This window comes from Bombyx mori, chromosome 12 (assembly GCF_030269925.1).
Source record: "Bombyx mori chromosome 12, ASM3026992v2".
Classification (NCBI taxonomy): Eukaryota; Metazoa; Arthropoda; class Insecta; order Lepidoptera; family Bombycidae; genus Bombyx; species Bombyx mori.
The window spans coordinates 7,424,809-7,448,247 of record NC_085118.1 but is presented as its reverse complement, the minus strand read 5'-3'; the positions used below and the strand labels follow the sequence as shown (position 1 = coordinate 7,448,247).

Below are 23,439 nucleotides of genomic sequence, written 5' to 3'. Positions count from 1 at the left end.
GTGGGAGTCCTCGGGACATGTTATCGAAATCTCAATTGTTTTTTAACAGCTTTCCTTCCTTTCAAATAGCAATACATAATGACTTCGTAGCAAAATTAGTTTATATTTATAGTCAAAATTAGTATCTAGCGATGCAACGGTGTTCGAATCCCGCAGGCGGGTACCAATTTTTTTAATGAAATACGTACTTAACAAATGTTCACGATTACCTTCCACTTCCATAGTGAAGGAATAATGTCGTGTAATAAAAATCAAACCCGCAGAATTATAATTTGCGTAATTACTGGTGGTAGAACCTCTTGTGAGTCCGCACGGGTAGGTACCACCACCCTGCCTGTTTCTGTCGTGAAGCAGTAATGCGTTTCGGTTTGAAGGATGGGGCAGCCGTTGTAACTATACTGAGACCTCAGAACTTATATCTCAAGGTGGGTGGCGCGTTTACGTTGTAAATGTCTATGGGCTCCAGTAAACACTTAACACCAGGTGGGCTGTGAGCTCGTCCACCCATCTAAGCAACAAAAAAATCAACCTCACAATGTCTCGTTGGCGTGTCGTGCGATAACGCTATTACAATTGAAATGTTGTTTTGCTAATTACGTCTTCACTCACACCTCGTAGTCATCAAACTGGATACATCTAGTTTTTGTGTGGGGAAAAGCGTAACTTTGGAATTTTGTTTTAATTAATTGTCTAGCAATTCGTCTTCGCTTCTATTAAAACGGCATTTTTTTTTGTTTACATAAATCTCGATGACAACATAAAAATTAGTAATTTGTCTTGTATGTGCCTGATGATTATATGCGATTGTCTGCATTAAACACCATATAACTCACGTGCCGTCGTAAGCACTGGCCAGTATTATTAAGGTATCGCTATTTTGGTTGTTAATTAACTCTACGACGATACCAAGATACCCGAATACGAACTCGACGAATGATTAAATTATTATCAATGATCATAATCATTACTTCCGTTGATTTATTATACCGTTTATTAGCATGTCGATTCGAAACGGCCGTAGGCGACTCGAATTCGTTGTCGATCAATCGACTTCAAGTGAAATTACACGTTCTTTTCTTCCGTAACTCGGTTCGTTTGTTATTAAATTGACGACATGTAATAACAGCTTACTAGAGGTCCCGCAGTAGTCGAAATTCGACTATAGGTAATTAATTGGAATTGTAAGTTTGTACACTATTATAATTGTATTTTATACCTCTATAATCACAAATTTCGCCAAGACTACACTATAAAAAAATATTAATAAAGACAAACGATATTTAGTCAATTCTCAATTTGATAACAGACGTCAAGAACAAAAGTTTGACAATAAATAGTATGCATGTGTGTGTGCGTCAAATACATGGTATGTAGTGTGTGTAATGTTTTCTTTATTCATTTAATGTATCTTTTATGCATTATTTAAAAAAAAAAATTAGCATTATGCACTTATTCTCTATATTCTCTATAAGTGTGGAAAATTTCACACTCCTTCGTCCGCGCAATTTTCGTAAAAAGGGATACAAAGTTTTTGCTTCGCGTATTAATATATCACAGTTTATTAAATGTACGAAGAAGTACTGTCGCCCATAATATGTACTAAGATTAATTTGACAGTTGAGTTTTAACGATGCTGAAACGTTGTATTGCCAATTTAAATAACACTACGAGCTATTGATTAATGTTTACAGAACAGAATGTTGCTTTTACCAAATAATACCATGTTCTATAATTGTAACGAGTAGTATCTGTTCGTATTAGAACAGCTGCTACCAAAAACCGCCGACAGATAATCTCTCTTTTGTGATATGATATTAATAAAAATATGCTTCAATATCTTTGATAGTTACTACGTAACAATGGCAATGATTCTTTTGTGAATATTCACGGACGACTTGATTCGTATTGTAGCTTTTTGAGAGGTAGCCCATTGTATGAAGATGAGTTAGAAAATTCGAATGGTTATACAACAAAATTTTATTTGAAATATTGATTCCGAATGCCGATAACCATAATAATACTTGTAATTTGCAAACAACAGCACTATTTACCTACAACCAAAATTAAAATTTACCTAAACCAGCACTAAAACTAAGTGGATACGTTAAATTATTTCGCTTGTTAATATGTTTTTTTAAGCTATTGCATAGATTTTATCGCGGGCCTTGAGCGCGGCGACCGAATCAGGAAATTCCGTAACGAAAAAAACTTACAACCCTCACTCCGCCTACCATGTAGCTCGCGTTCAATACATTCACACGTTGCGCTTGTGTAGTGTTTGTGAATAAGCGCGTGGCGTGACGTCACACTGCCAGCGCATCATGAAAAGTCTGCCCATATCTCACTCGCGCGGTCTAGCTTATGAGTGTGAAGGGGACAGTTAAGGTTTTGCTTTTATTAATGTTTAATATAGCGTGGTCTTTTTTTTTTTTTTTTATTTATTTTATATATCAAAATAACTTAACATAACTCAACCCACACAGTAGAACAGATCTTCCAACGCGCTTGAAGGAGGCACAGTCCCCAAGATACTGGCTACGTTGCCTCGTTGGACAGCCAGACTCACTCTCTGTGCAAAGTACCAGCCAGCCTTAGCATCATGTGTAACCTCCTTCAAGCGTTTGGAGATTTCTGTTAAAAATTTTTTTGCTTCAGGGCCCCAAGGGCCCATCGTCTCAACCGCGAAAGGCAAAAAAGAATAAGAAGACCCGTGGTCTTATTTTATTATTGTTTTAATATTAAATTATCATTGTCTAATTATAATTGCATAAGTTGATCAAAAATGCTATGCAATAGCTTTACCGCGGCAGTTCCCGAGTGCCACACGTTTTTTTTAGTTTAGAGTGCATTTATTTATATTAAAAACATAAATTTATCCAATACTTGTATGTGTTTATGGCAGGTCATTATGACACATGGCTATCATAGTAACGTATTTATCTCGGATAAAACTGTATCCCGGTCAATTTACGAGTAATTAAGTCTGACCCTCTTTCTCACATCGAGGGAGAAGTTTTATTTCGCTCGTCGGACTAGCCCGGAATTGCTTCTAAACTCGTTTCCTATTGGCTGGAATCGTGTAAAGATTTCCGGGTTTCCCGGGAACTTGATTAATGTGTGGTGAGAACCGCACCTTTGTTTATTGCCTCGAGCCCGTCAATTGGGTATATGTCGAGTGTAAAACAAGTTAAGTATGAACAGTTCCTTAAAATTGAAAATAACGCTGTTAATTAAAGAGTTCGCTCACTGCGTTTTATTATTTTCATTAAGGTTAATTTTTTCTCATAACTTTAGACTAAAATTCTCCAATTTCAATTAAAAAATACTGCAATTTCTCAAAAGAGAAGTAAACAACTACCTGTAGACATATTACAGACAAGGGATAAAGCGCCATCCTTACTGTCGGTCTATAACTTCTCAAATTGCGTCCGTAAGTAAGGGACGCGGATTAGCGTGTGCTAGGGCAAATATTTTATTACAGTCCAAATCTCTAGCCCTCAACGTTTTATTGTTCATAAGGCTCGTCCGAGCCAAATGAAAGAGTTTATGGCGAAGACATAAGACTGTCGGTGTTGCCGGTAACTAAACTTTATCTCATTTCTTGTAAATTTACATCAAGTAAAATTAAGGATAGATGTATATTACTAAGCAGTGTGTATGTAAAAATTAATGGAATTTATAGCCGTATACAATGATGATATAGGTTTAATATAGTGTTTGTAAGTAAATTGCAACATCGTTCCTCGTTCGTCAACACATAATTATAAGCACGTTATACGTCAAAGTATTAAATTTATAATTAAAATTGGTAATGAAAAACTTCATAGCTCAGATGATTTCGTACAAATTTAAAAATACTTTCGTTCTATTTTCGGATCTGGCAACACGAACAGAACGTTCTATCGGCACTGCTTGTTGACTGTGATATTGACCGAACGAATTTTGTCGTCGATTGTGTATTACTGTTATTGATTGTACCCGGCGCGTGACTTGTGTTGACGACTGTAGCTCTTACTTCGACAAACACTTTACGCTTGTAACAACGTTTTTATAGTGTTGGATAAATTGTTGATAAATATAGGAAACGATGTTGTTTGATGTCATTGTAGTTATTTATGCTGTTTTTTTTGTTTTCGGAAAGGTAAATTAATTTAATTTAATAATCACATCGTACGTACTTAGATTGTTTTTTTTTATTGCTTAGATGGGCGAACGAGCTCACAGCCCACCTGGTGTTAAGTGGTTACTGGAGCCCATAGACATCTACAACGTAAATGCGTCACCCACCTTGAGATATAAGTTCTAAGATCTCAGTATAGTTACAACGGCTGCCCTACCCTTCAGACCGAAACGCATTGTTCGGGTGAAGCGAGTAATTTAAGAATCTGGCGGACTAAATAAATATATTATATTAAAACTTCGTCTTAAATAGAATTCAGGTAGCGAAAACATGGAATCAGACATATTTTTTGTAGATATTTATCACTATCAAGATATCACAGTTCTAAAGCTCATTCTCACAGTGCAAGGAACCGTTATTTTGGCCAAACGTACATAAATGCCATTGATATTCTGACCATACTAATTATGTGTTTATTGTAAACGTTAAGATTGCCGGTCGACTGTAATTTGCTTTTAATTCTCCTTGTTTTGTATCATTTTCGTGTTTCTTTTTTTTTACAAGTAGAAATACTTATTGTGCCTCATAAACTTTCATTGCGCGATTCATGCTTCATTTTTAATACAATAAAAGTGAAGCATCTATTTAATAATGCTTTATATAATAAAATATATTACAGTGTTCATAGAAGTACTATTAAATTTGGCATAGAATACATTTTAATGTTCTGTTTAAAGGCTTCATGTTTCCAAACACTTCCCTAATGTACGTGGCCTACCATTGAAAGAAAAGGAAATTTATTTTTAATTACACAAGGCTTAGTTTACTATAGACATAAATTGTTTGAAAACTGCTAAATAACGTATGATTCAAGTTTCATAAAAATCTCGATTATAAATCTCGGCAATAAAAATACGAGCCCTTGAAATAATTGATTGTAGTTACATTGTTACAATCTTGTGCGTAAAGTTTAATGCATTAAATAATTTATTCATTTTATATGATTTACAAGTTATTTAACGATAAGGAATCCAGTTAAAGTGTAGTTGTAAAATCTAGGAGGCCATGTTTACGATAAATATTTCCTATTTTACGACACTCACAAAACATATTACATAAAAACACTTATTATATTGTTTTACAGCAGTTTTATAAAGTTAAGGACTAAAGGATTCTATTTATAAAGAGTGTTAGAAGTTGTTTGGAGGTATATTTTGTGGAGGTATATTAAGTAATTAGTTGATGCCTGCGGTATTTAAACATGCGCATAGTTACATTTTTTTGATAGAAGAAAACCGAGATCTTATTTTTTAGATCACGATTTCTTGTTCCAAAATAGCGAGGTTTTGACTTATTTTTTTAAAATGGCGACATACACATGGCGGGCTGTCTGTGGGCTTCGGTGACCTTAAAATGCCATGAGCTTGCCTTTCTGAAATTCCATCGCAACATATACCACTACCATGTACTTGACATTAATGTGAATATTTTTAATTACAAAATTAGAAATCGCATATATTTTAGTTCTGTACCAAAATAATTTTATTGTATGAATAGTTGTGATATAAATAACCAAAAAAGGAAACAAACAATCAAACCGTTTCATTTTTTCTTATAAAAATGTTCGTCCCAAAAGTTTTGCGGTTGTGATTAACCCAACCTCCTTTAAACGTATAAGTGATATAATTGGGGTCTCGATTCTATCGATTCTAATTCGAAATAATGGCCGGTAATTTACTCTAACCATTTGTTGAGGACAGTCGATATTCAGTCAATAAATCGATGAAAATCGATATAATAACGGTTCAAAATCGACGTTTCATTTCTTTAAATGCTGATCAGTGGATTCGCTTAATAATAGTCATAATCTTAAACGATAAACATTTTCTTTGATGATTGAGGTAAGTTTTAGAGTGCTCATTTTTTTTGCATTGCTGAAACAAAAACTAGGTAGACTTTAGTAATGTTTATATAATTTTGTAAATTGAACTGATCTTAATTGATTTTTTTTTATATTTTGATTTATATGTACTTTTGATACCTTAAACTGTTTGAAGATGTTTTAAAATTTTCGTTCTTATCTACATTATTACTACATATATAATTATTTACATCGCGTGCGCTACTACCCAAGCGACGCCGGGACGGGCCGCTAGTTAATTAATAAATAAAATATGAAAATTTCAAAAAAAAAAGGAAGGAACACCTGAAAATTTACTAAATTTGAAAAAGGTTGAGAAAAGGGATTTTACGACCGCATGTTATGAGCGTTAACGCGTACTTGGTTAATTAGTAAGTGCGGTTGACCGCCGCGGCCGGCGGACCCTATCCGTGTGCGGGATCTCAAAATAATATGCGTTTTGATTTAGTGACCCAATTGTGGTTAAAGAAGCCACCGCTCACCGGAGTAGATAAAATATTGTTTACGCCTGTACATTAACACGAATTAAACGAAATTGTTTTTGTAAGAATATAAATTATTATAAACAATGTACAGAACTCGGTTTTGAATTAAAACAACTATAAATTCTGCATTAATTGTTACGAGATGAAGCATAGTTTTCTAAGAAGCAGACGCGGAACGCCATTGAATTGAAAGGTAATTTTAAAATAAATGTACTTGGAGTACAGTACAGATGAGCATAAATATTTTTGAAATTTATAAGTCAGGTTTTATCGGAATTTCTGCTCTAATTAACCAAAAAGACTTGCTTATTGACTGATTTGTGGTGAAGTATTTAGCGTCCCTGACTGCTGGGCCGAGGGATGTGAGTTCTATTACCACATTCGGCAAACATTTGTGGGATGGACAGGTTTGTTTGCTGTTTGTTTAAACGTAATTAACGTAAATTTAAACGTATTAATGTATGTATATCAGTGTCAGATACCCATAGTAAAAATACTCACAGCTATTTTTAAGATTATGGACTGGAAAACAAGATCGAGCTAATGCTGGATCACAACTTCAATACCGCCACCCAACTTGATACATTTTATTGAAATCTATATATGTATATGATAATGAATTGCCGTTCGTTAGTCTCGCTAAAACTCGAGAACGGCTGGATCGATTTGGCTAATTTTGGTCTTGAATGATTTGTGGAAGTCCAGAGGAGGTTTAAAATAAATATGAAAATGCTCGGAATTAAAAAAAGTTACATTTTTGTTTTCCCTTTGATGTCTCCCCCTCGGACGGATTCCTTTTGTTTGTTTTAAGTTTATTTGATACAAAAATTTAGGTCTTTTATTTATCGATTGAGGCACTACGAAGTCTGCCGGGTCAGCTAGGCTGAATTATAAAATACCGGCTATCCCATAATTCAACCAGGACATAGGAATTTTTCGTTACAGGACAACTAATTAAAAATACATATATGTATATACTTATCACGACATAGTATAAAACAAAGTCGCTTTCTCTGTCCCTATATCTGTCTGTCCCCATGTATGCTTAAATCTTTAAAACTACGCAACGGATTTTGATGCGGTTTTTTTTAATAGATAGAGTGATTGAAGAGGAAGGTTTTTAGGTATAATAACATCCATTAAATAGTGGAGAAATCAATAATAAATTACAGTTTCCGAAGCGAACCGAGGGCGGGTCGCTAGTTGTAATATAATCGAAACATGATCAAAAAGGACTAGCTTAAAACAACAAGAGTTTTGCAACTGAGAGTCACTTAACATAGCTCGATATTTGGAATAATTAATTACTATAAATACGAACTTGCGGAGCTTGGCTCAAAAGATAACCGAAGCGGTTAACTAAGTAAATAGACCCAAGCAATTAATTCAGGGTCCATTGGTCATAATGTTTGTTTGTTTGTAACTTCGTATTAGCGAGTACGTGTACCGCAATATTACTGTTAACTCGATTAACAGCGGTACCATGAAATTTGTTTTGTTTGTGTTGATTTTAATATACATTTTTAATACACTCAGATTGTTTATTTACCGGATTTAAATGAAACTGATATTGGAAACAAGCGAAACTTAAACATAGTTTATTCTTTTATATCGTAACGTTAATTGAATTACGACCCTTTTTTTGTTCTTAATACAATAGTAATAAAATGTTAATAAATATACATATATGTTTTGTAATATAAGCAAAATACTCAAGCTAAAGTCATGCGTACCCGTTATGTTTATATCGTAGCTTGACGTCGTGAACATTAAGATGCGTCGATAATTAAAATTTTCCCAATCCACATGCCATCATACACCGGTTACCTTAACAGCGGAACAAAGCGACACACAATATTTAATATTCAACAATCCCAAAATCCTTTGTAAAACGCTGCCACAATGGAAAAGGGTATTTTCCTTTAACGGTCCAACCGTTAATTCGTGTTTAATTCGACACCTTGTTAATTGTTTCCGACGCCCTAGTCGGTTTGGTGACCTCACAGGGGGAAGGAGAGGTCATGGACAGTCGAAGACCACCTTTGGTACCTCTGAAACCCCCGTCGGGGGGTCATTTTAAGAATATTTGCGTAACGCCCCCTCTATGTTTACACGGGTTGTTTGTGGTTCCCAGAAAACAATAGTCTCGAAATTCATTGCTCATTTTATTATTGTTGATACACCATTTAACGGGCGATTCGATTATTGGAACCTGTAATTAAATGATAATACTGGGAATTAATTGGATTTTACCTGAGTGTTACTTCTAAATGGCGTTATGGAAACAATTCGGAGGGCGGGGTTTTCATTTTCTAATAAAACTAAAAGTAAAATAAAGAGTTTCTGAGAAAATATAACTACTACCTTCAATAATTAGGATTTCTAAAAGGTCTGTGTAAAACTTGTAACTTATTGTATTTTATTTATTATACAGAAATGGCTCGACTTGAAAAGTCACCACTCCTCGCCAACGGATACAACGCGCCACCGACGCACCTTGGTCCTATGGGCTTCATGCACCAGCACGCTCTCATGTCTCCCGGAATGCCTCATCACGGCGTGCCCAGACCGGACGGCTCCATCATTAAAGGCCAACCAATGCACAACATGGAAGCATTAGCAAGGTAAAATGTTAATGATTATTGACTGTCATTCAGTATATATCTTATGTCTGCTTCTTTCTTCTTCTTGTTTCCTACCTAAACTTATAGCCTTGAGAGGCTATTTCAGCGTAACCTTAACTAGATGCTAACACTGACCCTAGCAACCCACTGAGAAGATCCGGCGAGAAACTCAGTGGGTTATGTCTATGGGTTAATTCTGTTTATAGTAACAGGTAGAATTGTTTAAATCATAGACACATTGACTTGAGAAAGTAAAGAAATAACATTGAATATTTCTTTAAAGTTTAAACATCCTTCAATGTCTGTTTTACTGTTCGTTGATGGCTCTATAAAATTGAAAAGAATTAAAAGTGTTAACACCCCTGGAAAAATTATATTACCATTTTTACGGCTTGGACACCGATGTGGATCACTAACTACATATTTGGTTGTCATAAATAGTATTACCGGATGCAAGACTATTTTGGTTTTATTGATTAAAAGATAAACTTTACCATAATTTATGAATACAAATTGTTTACCAAACTTAGAGACGATAAACTGAAATAGCACGAAAATCAATGTGTACTGAATAAAGACTGTTTATCTTTAGAGTAAATACAAAATTATTGAAGGAATTATTACAGGGTCTTGTTCATTACGTTTTGTAAGAATTTATAGTCACTTAGATAGAAATTATGCAGTTGCTTTGAAGTAATGCTCTGAAAATGAAAAAGGTATTTTTGATAGACTACAAAATCAAGCCTATCAACATAGGAAGGAAAAAAAAGGGAATTTGTTAATTGTTAAATACAGTATACCATACTAATACTAAGTCTTTGTTTAAGTCTTTTTACTATCATAGAGCTGCGGTATATTTTCTTTGATAGTTTTTGATAGATAAGGTAGCAATCAACTCATATATTGAAGTAATAAACATTTGAAGAGCTTTCAACGAACCATAACATCACTACCATACTGGTGCTTATCGATCTAGTCAGTGTATTGCTCAAAACCGTTTTACGTATTTCAAATTTTATTTTTTGAGTGGTCGACCTTTCTTACTTTTTGAATTCAGTCACCCATCTTGAGACATGAGGTCGTAGTCTCAACTGTAAAAACTGTCACTGGTCTGCGGCAGAAATAGGGAATCCATGAAACGTTGTGTCACATGCTTGCAATAAAATACCTAAATAAATGCTTAAGGTATTTAAACATTATCCCCAACACACGATGATAGATTTAGATATACAGACGAGTTTTCGAATGTTAACATGTAAGATCAAAGTCTCAGTCGCATAAACAACGGCTACCCTGCCCTTGACCTTTGAAGCCTAGTGAGTAACATTTATTCGACTTCCTACTACAGTCCTGCATGTATAGTTTAAGAAATACAGTCGTAATAATAGTACATAAATGGATTAAGAATAAGTCGACGAAAAGAAACCTATAAGCGGGTCAGACGACAAGTGGCACAGGCTAAACGTAAGGGTAGGAAGTTAATCCTGTTAGATAAGTACAAACACTGAATGCCCCCACTTCCGTTCCGAAGACCCACAATACTCACTTCATTTACCCTACTGTCTTATATTTTCTCATTAAATAAATACATTTTGAATAAAAAGTTTGGGTATATGTGACTTTTTATATTTTAATGCTTAGAGCCATTGGTTTTATTGGACCGAATTTCATTTTAATTCAAGGAATATAAGATGAAAATTCTACTTATACAAACACGCGATGGAGACAAAATGGCAGTAGGTAATATTTATTGTATACACACAGTCATCGAATACAATAAAAATAAAACAGAAAATATCAATAGTGCTACTTTTATATACTCGTACTAAACAATGAACAGAATACAAACAAGAGCCATCATCCATTGACGTGAAACAAAACATCTCTCAAGCATTCTTAGCAAGGAGCATTCTTTGGATAATAAATCCTGAAGAAAGCTTTGACGGAAAAAACAAAGAGTTAAAAGTAATCGAGAAACAATTTCAACAATCACGCATGAGTGGTCACGTTACAAATATAAGCGATTGTTTTTAAAACATAATTAATTTGTTCGACCCTTCGCTCCATCTAACGGTACATTTAATATTGAGTGCTCATAATTATTACTTTAAAATACGAACCCCTTGTTTCGTTTCGAACTTCATTTTTTAATTTTCGTAAGATTGTTATGGTAAACTTCAAAATTTTCGACACTGAAAAGCTTTTATTACTAGTATATTGAATTGGACTCTACGATTGAGCCATAAAATATCTTCCTATAATACTTTTATTATTTAAGGCTATTTACCAAAGATAAGCGAGAATAATACCCGAATGCGTGCTCATAGTCGTTTTCTACCATAATTTTATAAATGATGAAAATCAGCCTTTAGCTTTGATATTGTGGTGTTATGGGTTTTTTATTGCTCTTATAGGTAGTCTATCATACAGCTCATGGTGAGTAGTTACCGTTGCTCATGGACATTAGGAATGCTAGGGGCACAGCCAATTCCACCAATCTCGAATGAATAAACCTCAAACTCATAGGTATAAATAAGATTTACCGTTTTCATCGATGTTTGATTGTAAGAAAAATTTAATAACAGGTTATGTTTAAATATTAAACCATAATCTGTTAAAAAATATATTATAGACACAGCAGCTACATCTGCTACGTACATAAATATATGTGCCACAAACATTGATAATTTGATCTTTATAATAGTAATTAGGTATTAAGTAAGATGTAACGAAATTAGGTTCAAATATAATTTGTTGCAAGCTGTGCTGAGTGATAAATATATAGCTGTCCAGTAGTTTGAACAACTACAATCATTCCGAAAACAAATACGTACACGATCATTTCAAGTTTTCTTTATTTTTGTTGACTGTCTCTCTAAAGGTTCTTCATTTTTTCTTATTTTATTTTTCTTTGTCTGCAGATCTGGTATATGGGAGAATTGTAGAGCGGCATATGAGGACATCGTAAAGCATCTCGAAAGGTAAGATGCCGAAGAAACTAGCTTCACCTTTCCCGAATATTGGTTTTGTCTATCTTGCTCCTACTGTTTTTCGATTTCATTTATTTTTATTTTCCGTTTTCATCATCACCATTGATCAAGTTTTACTGCTCTTTAATATTACAAAGATTTGAACATAGTAAAAAAAAAACAAAGAATTTGTGTAATTTAAAAAGGGCGCTGATATCAACGAAGGGTGTGAAATTAGAAGAGACAATTAGATCCGTGGATCGGGTGTATTTTTAACAAATGACCGCTCGCAGAGCCCGCCGGTTGCGGGGTCCCGGCGATTCATCAAACTCATTCAGGGGCTAATCTCGACGCGAGGAAAAAGCGGCTCTCATGTAAATTGGGCCGATTCGAGGGCCAATCGTTGGGGGAAAGTACTTTTCTTTTCTTGTTTAATGGATGGTGATTGATCGGCGGGTCGCTTTGATACTCGCGGTTTTGACTTCGTTTTGAAGTGACTGCGTTCGAACGTTTCCTTTCCGTATTAGATCGATGTCTTGGGCGCCGGAAGGAATTTATATTAAATGGTTAACGGATTTTCATTTTGTGGAAACGTTAGGCACCGCTATGAAAGGCAACTCAAGAATTAAACAAAACGGAATCGTCATTAAAATTTTGTGCTCTCGAAATTAAATTTAGTGGATTGTTTTAACAAAGTCGTGTATCCATAGGGTCTGGCGAGAGTCGAGTCTGAGGTAGAATTACATTCGGACAGGCTCGTGTACCGATGTGTCACTGTCAGCCGGCCATCGTCCCGCCTCGCTCCGGGATTACAGCATTTTAAAAGAAATTACTCATCAATTTGGCGCTCGCGAAATAGAATTTAAATTTATTCGGCAAGATATCGATCATTTTAGTTTTTGAATATTTTATTGTATCTATACAATTATTATTAGAAATTAAATTACTACACGCTAATACAAACAGCTAGTATGGGTAATGAACCGTTGAACCGGTACCATTGAATAGATTTGTTACGAGTATACACAGATGTATTTCTAGTAAACTTCTTCGAAAGTCTAGTCTCTGCTTTACTTATTAGTCTTAGCAGGTCAACTAACGACTTATCTAATATGAAATATTTACGGGATCTATCTTAACTGGCTATAATGTGGAATAGTAGTATGAATTGATTTGGTTTCACGACTGCTCTATATTCAAATACACGGTTTCTCCGCTGCAAAACGGTAGAATCCAATTGTGCACGCTTGCAACATCCCTAGCCTTAGTACTTAAGACAGGAATGAGATGGAGGAATTAAGAGGACAGGTAGTAGGCTAGGTCGTTAATAAGAAAGTAAGCCAAGATACTAAGACTGAGGTACGACCTACTGATACCAGTTCATTATAAATAATAGGAAACTATTATCAGTAGGTCGAGCAAGTTGAGGTCTGTCTACGCTCTGATTAGAATTGAGTAGTATTTAATTAATGAGATTAGAATCTTTAAAATCTGTGTTTATTTTTATAGCATTAATAGATACCGCCTTTCATAAGATTGTTAGCTTAGTTTGATCCGGACATCTCACCCAGAACTACAGGCTCCAGGTTCGATTCGATATCTGATGGAAGTGTCTGAGTGGGAGATATAAAAATTTGAGATCAAAAAGAACAAGTCTCATATTTGTCTTTTTTTTATTGCTTAGATGGGTGGACGAGCTCACAGCTCACCTGGTGTTAAGTGGTTACTGGAGCCCATAGACATCTACAACGTAAATGCGCCCACCTTAAGATACAAGTTCTAAGGTCTCAGTAAAGTTACAACGGTTGCCCCACCCTTCAAACCGAAACGCATTTATGCTTCACGGCAGAAATAGGCACGGTGGTGGTACCTACCCGTGCGGACTCACAAGAGGTCCTATCGCCAGTAAAAACCGGTAACGTACAAGAAAATCTTGATTTGCTAAGGTCTTGAATATGAATCGTATCTACATTGATAGTGACACGTCATGTTTTATATTTTATTTTTATTTTGTTTTTGAGATTTTTTAAAACAAACAACTGACCATTTCTATGATCTATTTATGGAATTACAGCTTATTAATAGTTACTTAACAAAAAAGGAAATCGGGTAACCGATAGAAGAGAAAATTATACTTAATTGTTATTGGCAAATTCCTTAAAAAACTAATATAACATCATCTCAAATCAAATAAGATTTAAGGTTAGAGCACGCGACCATAGATTGATTCCAATTCGATAAGTATATCGTAATTTAAAATCATTCTATTCTACCATGTGGTATTTGAAAGACAAAACAAATAATCCACAGTAACAAAACCTCGTTTTAAGATGATCATTGGCTCGTTAAACGTGCGCATGCGTTCGCGACCGGTTCTCAATACTAAGTCCGACTAATTGACAGGATTACCTCTGAGTAATATAATTTGTGCTGTTTGTTTTGTTCACTCAAGAGTCTCGATCGCATTACATTAATCTGATTTGTTTAGATGTGCGCGGCGGAGGGGTTGGGGGGGAGGGTTTAACTATGCCACAATGGTTTGTTTTCAATCTTTTAATTGTTAAATGACTTCTTGAACTATTTCACGACGACACGTTTGATAGTGTAAAATGGTTACATTTGGAAAGAGTGAATGAAAATTAAAACAGATATTCACACAGTCACCGCGTTTCAAGCTCTGGAACGTTAAGCACTAGTGATTGATGGATCCGGATGTTTTACGCAAAGAGACTCAATCAAGAGTCAACAAATCGTCCGGATCAATGCATTCGTCCGGTTTAATTCCGTTTCGGTTCGAATTAGCTGCGATTAATCGTCGAAAGCGGCGGGTTAAGCCGGTCGCGCACCGAGGGCACACGCCACCCGGCCCGGCACACATCGCAGTGACGGCGATCGTTATTCATCCCCGTGCCCCTTGCTACGGAAAGATAACGCTGTTTACTGACCCTTAATTCGATTTGACTTTTAAGATTGAAAAATACGAGAAAATTTTATTGATTTCTCCACGAGTTTTGCGAATGCAATATTTTCCGGCAATCGATATTGTTATCTAATGAAAAATACGAGTCTTCAAGGCATTTACACATGGAAGGCTCAATCGCTTTAGCTTAAAGTCCATACTACTTTACACAACAAAATGTATTAGTGTTTTGCGGCGAATACATATACAAGATGGTAGCACCAACCCGAGCGTCAACGGACTGCTACTCGAATTACGAATTAGGGGAGAGTTGATAGGAAACTGAGATGAGGATTCAACTAATTATGAGGATAGCACGATGAATTAAGTATGAGTACTAAAAGTATGGTGTGAATTGTAGAAATTAAGAGTTTTTAGAGGGATAGCATGGCAGCGTTAATAATGCCACGAGCGTATGTCAACTTTACGGTAGAAATCGGCAGGTTGATATCGACTCGCACCGACTCATATATCAGGCTTCATGAGGAAAATTGTTTTTTTTATATCTATTAAGTTAACAAGATAAACATACGATTTGTTGTTCAGGATCTGAACATGAGTGAAGTATTGCGGGAGTAACATTTGCGTGATTGAATCCTCCACCATTAATTTCAGCGAAGATCAAACGAAGACCGAGGGTGATATTTATCAAGGATATTGCGAATTATTTTAATCAAATCAAATTCCCTTCGTTGTAAACAAATGCTTTTGATTAATGAGACGGGCGACAGAGCCTCGCAGCCGTTGTGATAAAACACCCGAGGAAAAGGCGAAATTAATGGTCATAAAATGAACTCTTGTATCCGAAAGATAAAGACACTGAATGCTGCGAATCTTAAGTGATTTTTCTTCTTCTATTTTGAAAGATGATTCAAGACGATCGCATCTGGTGACTCTGTACATTTATATCGCAGTATTAGCCGTGAACAATTTCGGACGATTAGTGGGTAACTTTCAGCGGGCTACGAAGATATTTAGATTGTCATGGCCCGGAATCATTAATAATAACGACTTTTGATTTTCAGTGCTAATATGCAGAGGGCGCTACGCAAAGGGTGCCTAGTCACGGCCGTCGTTGGCGCCCTGAATACCTTCCGAGTTTGTCACTGATGCGGTCGCACTGGAATTTTATCTGGCTCTTTGTACTTTGCCCTTTTATGGCGAAAACTGTTCTTCGTTAGTTCTGTCGGTGACCCCAACTATTCGTTTTATTAGCTTTGATGTTACATTTTCATTGTCCCGTATAAAATATACGAAGTGTGGTTGTGGATGAAATATTTCACATTATCCTTATAATTAATTCTATAAAGTAAAGTTTTCAGAGCAACCCGTTCATGTAAAAATTGTCAAAATAAAATTTAAAAAAAACTTAAGTAATGATATTATCACGAACTTTAACAGTACATTATAACAAGAACGGAATCCGTAAGGTGCAGCGTCACCTAATATTAATCTGGATCCAACGTCTGACAGCACAAGTCAAATTTCTCATCAAAAATATGGGGGAAAACATCAATCATTAGCCAGCAAACGGCACGCGGTGTCTGTGTCCCATTATTTTGCATTACTAATGATATGTACACGGCGATAAACGAAAGCTTTAGAGAAAAAAATGTACTTTGTCACCTCCCTCAATGATGTAGGTGTTATGTTCTGATCGGATGTTCGATATTTTTCCTAAATTGAAATAAAAATTTAATAAAGACAGTAACGCGTGCTTGTTAAATATAGCAAGTCGATTTATTATTTAAATCACACTCCAGAATTAAAGCTAAATAATTCCTACGAAATGAAGCTTGTTTCACAAATGTAATTACTTGGCGAATCTTTATTGCGATGACAATTGTAATTTATGAGCCGTATTTTTCGTTAAAACAGCTGGTTATGCTAATTGCAAATGTTATTTTATGCGGCGACGCGTGCCGGGCGTGGTGGAAAACATTCATTATTCCATCCTTCATTCGGGTGTCATTTCCAGGAGGGAGGCTAAAAATACGATGCCTTCACTTCACGGGATACGTATTTTTAATCATGCTATAAATTAATTTAATATTTTCCGAAGATCAACTTTTCTTTATATAATACGTCCATCGCAATAAGTAATACATAGATACGATTCAAAATATAAAAACAAATTGAAGAGTCGATATATATGGAAACTCATAGGTTATCAATAACTCAGCCTTCACTCAATAGTTTTTAATAAGTCGGCAACACTAATTACTTCCTCACTAAAATACGTGAGTGCTCTATTTCTAGACATAGTTGGCCACATTGTCATTGACAGAAGTTGTCACTTCTCTTTTAATTATACAGCGGTCTCATTTCTTCGCGCCCTATTAGTACACATCAATCAATGTTGCCAATACCTTTTTTATCCCGGGAATATTTTTTCCCTTGGCCCGTTTTTGTTTACGGAGATTTTTAAGTGGGGAATAATTTGATGAGGTCCGCCACCCGACTGTGTTGGATGCGAGCGGTGCTCATTTGTCATCGTCTTGTCATTTCTGTTTCTTTCACACAGTTGAATCAGTAACGTAATTATGTTAGTTTTTAGTTGTACTTTTAAATCACGTTAAAAAAAAGCATCAAGTTTCACAATTCGTTTTTTATCGACTTTAACCAATGGTTGATTCATTGCTTGATTCAATCGAGCGTATTTCCTTCGTGAGAAAAATTTAGTTTTATATTATTAAATAAACAAGTACGAAATAATTTGCCTGTTGCAACAAAGTAATCTTATTAGATAATATTCAGTACAGATGTTAATCAGTAGAAATTGTTGTTCAAGCCTCTATGAGCTGATATTACTACTTTTGTAATGTTTATAAACTAGGGGGTCTCCTGTACTAATTTTGTACTAACCTTTTCTTCTTCTAATTTGCAATTTTCACTACAAATAAAACGAATGCTACGCTTTGTATTACAATGTAGTTACATTATGATTATTCCATACCCGATCCTGTAGACCGAATGGTAAACAGTCGACGTCGCCCAAAATACGTCATTACGAATCCTCCTGATCCATTAACGGTGCTTTTAGGTACCACAAGCACCGGTCACCGTCCTCCACGAGCGGATTAACCTCGGGACGAGCGAATTAACCCACAGACACAGCCCACTGAGTTTCTCGCCGGATCTTCTCAGTGGGTCGCGTTTCCGATCCGTTAGTAGATTCTGCGAAGCACTGCTCTTGCTATGGCCAGTGTTAGTAAAACTCCGGTATGAGCCCCGTGAGCTCACCTACACGTTAGGGCGAAGCTGAAATAGCCTCTCAAGGCTATTAACATAGGTAGGGAAAAAAATGATTAATCAAGGTGTATGGTGACAATCATGTTATAGTTTCTAGTAACTTACTAACAAAAAGTTTGTCGTGCCTTCGTTTCTCCATCAACGCTATAAAAATATTTTGTATTATGTGACTTATCAGTACATATAAAAGAATAATACAACTTAACAAAATAATTCACGACTTATCCAACACGTGTAAAAATTGTAATTTTTAATAAAGCAATTTGCGTATTTGCATGCATTCGTACAGATTCTGTGAGTCCATTCACGATTAACACGTCGAACAAATTAAGATTGCTGACCACAAAAACTATGAATACGAAATCAACGTGTCATGTTATACCCACGTCGATGGGGTAAATCAAATATGTGAATCTACAGATCAAAAGAATTCATTACAGTGTGTAAATCACGATTTGCATGTGGCGCGGAGCGACCATGAATATGCATTTCAACGGCTGAGTTTGAACATTCCGTGCTGCGTTTGACACGTCATGAAAAAATAATTTCGTCGTTATTTGCTAACGTAATTAAGGGAGAATCTTTGAACTGTATTTCAAATTAGTAATCTTATACCTTTAAACGAGCAATTCTTGTATATTAATATATAATATGTATATAATCTGAATCTCGGAAACGGCTCCAACGATTTTCATAAAATTTAGTATACAGGGGATTTCGGGGACGATAAATCGATCTAGCTACGATTTATTTTCAGAAAATGTTGTTTTATTCGTGTTTTCAATAATCAACTCTTCCCGACATCTATTGGCGAATAATAATACAATTTTTCTTAATTGAGGGCAACTAACCGCTTTAAAGAAACAACAAGATGGCGTTATCAAAAAAAAAAAACGAGCAAAGCTCGGTCATCATCTAGTTTTATTAAATCGGGATAAGTGCAAGTCAATATGCAAGTTGCATTTAAATCACAAATGAAAAAGCCTACATACATTACGAAACATTTTACTCGCTATCAAAATCATCACCAATGCATCTATTAATTATATTTTTATTGCTTAGATGGGCGGACGAGCTCACAGCCCACCTGATTTTAAGTGGTTACTAGAGCTCAGAGACATCTACAACGTAAATGCGCCACCCACCTCGAGATATAAGTTCTAAGGTCTTAAGTATAGTTACAACAGCTGCCTCACCCTTCAAACCGAAACGCATTAACTGCTTCACGGCAGAAATAGGCAAGGCGGTGGTACCTACCGGTCCGGATTTACAAGAGGTCCTACAACTTTGTTCAAAGTAAACAAATTAATGTCTGTCAAGTAGACTCTCGTGACTAAATGCGTTACAATAATCCATTCCAACAGTGCTGAATCGGCATCAAACTGGACACTTGCCATTTTGTTCGCTTCCTGACCTTTCGCGTTACTGTTATGCAAATCCCGGGAACGGGGAAATCGTACAGCAGGAATAAAAAGTATTTTACTGTTTACACGCTGACTTCGCATCAGCTGTGAGTCGAGTGTGGGCCTGCATAAATCCACTGGAATTACCCTTTATTACGAGCAAACATTTCAAACCATATAAATAACTGTCTGTTTGACTCATACGGAAATATGATTTTTGTGAGGTCTGTCATTGGTCGACAAATAACTATGCTAAATAAAAAAATAATTGATTACAATCAAGGGTTACGAATGAAAGTTAACCATCGTGTGGCTAAATAACCGCGCTCAACCCTACACTGCCGGCCACAAATCAAATGTTTTGATAGCACCGTGGTATTAACGAGACAATTTGATTGCGGACATATCCGCGGCAAATTGCTTCTAAATTATATTTTGTGTTTACTTTCTGCCAAACTCCCCGTTTCGATATGTGACGTATGTACGTATGCATGTCCGCAATATACGCCCGTTTGTTTCTGTTACATTAATTAACAAATTTGTTTACTCATCGTTGAAATGTTCGATGAATACATTTTCATCAGACAGATATAAAAAAAAAACAGTTAATACGTTTTGTATTTTGCAATAAAAATTTTACGATCGTGCTTGATGATATTCTGAAAAAAATGTTCATGATTTGTCTTGAAATATTAATTGAATCGTAAAAATTAAATATATGTATTGTTTATTCGTGTTCTCATACAGTTTACGTCACAGCTTTTTGAATTATTTTAGTATAATGAGACCATTATTAGCGAGTCAAAACTTTAAATTTACTCTCGATAAGAAAACGATCAAATAATTTACGAATAGGTAGGATGCTTTCTTCATCGGCGTAGTTTAGGAAACAGTGGATTGTAGTTAACGAAATTAAAATTAGATTTTTCTTCAACGTTAAAATTTAAAGCTTGTTAAACCAATTAAAATTTGACAAGAATGTTTCGTAATTAGACAGCGGATAATTACCGTAAAGTTCGAACAAATCGTGTAGAGCTCCCACACGTGTTGATAAAAACCTTCGATTTCATTACAGCGAAAGTATGATTTTATCTCGGCCCACCAATTATATTATGCAGATTGTTATCTTAACATGTCGGTATTAGAACGGTAACGTTGAGTGAGCTGACTACATCTAAAACAACTGACATTTGAAACACAAAAAAATAATATATGTATTACAAGTTCTCGGTAGTTCTAGATAACATTTATAATTATTAAAAAAAGGTATGTGTTCAAGTGTGCCTCTACAGGCACCGTTCTATAGCGCAACTACAATTTGAAATGCCCCTATTTTAACACTGAAAAAAAATTCCATTACCCTCAAAACTGACTTTTTTTTCTTTCAAATAAGTATAACATTACTGACTCTTTCAAGAAATTAATTTAATCTACGTTAAGAATACAATCCGAACGAAGGATACTCATTAAAATTAACTGGGTTATCATTATCTTTGGAGTTGTTATTCTTATCAATATAGTGAACAAAACTATGATCGATGTGTCACATTGTCCAACTATGGTTTAAGATAATATGACACGGATACAGTGTCTGTCTGTCAGATAATATTTTCAAAGAGTCAGGAGTTTATATCTACAGATATTCTTTATCTACGTTTCAAAGCCACGACTAATATTAATTAAAACTTCCTGCTTATTTTTTTGTCTAACACAAAAACTGGAAAAGTATATAAGAAATTGATTATATTGCTCGATTGACATTTACCTCAAAGTTAGTTACTGTACTTCTTTGTTGATTTATTAATTATCATCTAATGTCACGTGTTTCAATCTAATCGACAACTTGCAACAAAGGCTCCATGTTTTGTCCTCAATTACATTAGATAAATATAACTTTTGCGAATTTATATCATCATTTTATTATTATCACCGCAAAATAAAACAGGGACGTAGATGTGCCATTATCGTCTCATTCATAACGTTTTGCGGTGAATGCGAGCGATCACAACTATCACCCATAAACCTGACCACGTCATCTACACCGATTTGGACCTAGAAATACCATTTGACCGTCCGCACAAATATCAAATGAACGACATATGAAACACGAGATATAAAAGCCTGTTAAGATTTAAATTGCGCTTCGGTGGTTGTAAATTTTCTGCGGTCGAGCCACTTGCATGAGCGATGAAGCCGTATTCATGCAATCGGTGGTCACGGAATTGCGGGAAACGAATGCAACGAATTCAACTGCCCCGAATTAAAATTTACATGTTGACCAAAGGTATTGAAGCTATAGGGCTGTGTCGTATCATTCAATCAACTTTTATGCCTGGTACATTTAAACCAAACTGGTGGTAGGACCTCTTGTGAGTCCGCGCGGGTAGGTACCACCACCCTGCCTATTTCTGTCACGAAGCAGTAATGCGTTTCGGTTTGAAGGGTAGGGCATCCGTTGTAGTTATACTTGAGACCTTAAAACTTATATCTCAAGGTGGGTGGCGTATTTACGTTGTAGATGTCTATGGGCTCCAGTAACCGCTTAACACCAGGTGGGCTTGAGCTCGTCCACCCATCTAAGCAATAAAAAAAACAGGGTCTTATTTCTCACAATTTTAACAAGGTACTTTAAAACAAAGAAAACTTCAACTCAGACCCGGTGAAAAAGGTCGTAACAAAATGGGCAATTCGATTCCCATTACCCTAATAATCGTACAATGAAATTCAACATTATCAAAACTCGCTGCCATTACAGATAATGGTAATGTCCGTAAAAAGTGAGGGTGTAGGAATCGTAGAAGCAATTTTGCATAATTACGGCAACACTGCGCCCCGGAGACGGCGACACAGCGATGCTCAATTCCCAATAACCTTCAATGGACCCGATCGGAAACTCGTTCGCTGCAATCATATGTGTATCCAGCAATAATTTGCGTGCTTCATGGAGGTTTTTACATTAACACAATTCTTCAATTAACTAATAATATAACATATTAAGAAACTATTTCTAATTTACTGAAAAGAATTGGATATTTGATGACAAAAACCACATATCTTTATTTGTTTTGAATGTTCTAGAATTTTGAAGATTCGTAGTAATTTTGTCCATTGTTCAATACCCTTACCATTATACAACTAATTTCCGTTTCAAAACACACTATCTAATCTACAATTTACTGTACTAAAGTAGTAAAATGTAACATTCTCAAAGTACTATCTGTCTTCACAGCTTTGAGAGCGACAAGTTAAATCTCCTCACGTCCTTCTAATATCGTAATGAGCTCTAAAGCTTCCGAAGACATATTTTATTTCCCGACGAACAAATTTTATATTTCATTTCACGTTTCATAAGCGGAATTTGCATGTCCCTCCTCCTCTTATTTGGCGTAATGCCCCGGTCGCTTAGTGCACTTTTATTATGGTATTAAGTGATGTAATTTTTTTCATGTTATATTATTCAAATTTAAATAACTGTCTCCGGTTTCCCTCTTGGAGTTTCTACTGTCTTTGCCATTTCTTCTCACAGCCCTCGAATTTGGTTGTTTTGGTTAGAGGTTTCCGATACGGAACAATGAGGCTGTTGAGTCGTCATTCACAAAATACTATAGAAACGTTGTAATTTCCGTTATATGTAAGTTGTAAATCCGAAATTTTCAAATAGTATAAATGAACAAAAAATAAAAATGATCATTAGATACAGTATAAT

At 35.4% G+C, this 23,439-nt stretch overlaps 1 protein-coding gene across 7 annotated transcripts in view; it reads left to right on the top strand.

Annotated features, from left to right (window-relative positions):
- LOC101745682 (dachshund homolog 2) overlaps positions 1-23,439 on the top strand; it is a 175,685-nt gene that overhangs the window by 83,238 nt on the left and 69,008 nt on the right. For all 7 annotated transcript variants that reach the window (XM_038014487.2, XM_021350080.3, XM_021350079.3 and 4 more), the window contains 2 exons: positions 8,961-9,150; positions 12,072-12,131. In XM_038014487.2, coding sequence (XP_037870415.1) covers positions 8,961-9,150; positions 12,072-12,131 — 250 coding nt within the window. The remainder of the gene's footprint in view (positions 1-8,960; positions 9,151-12,071; positions 12,132-23,439) is intronic.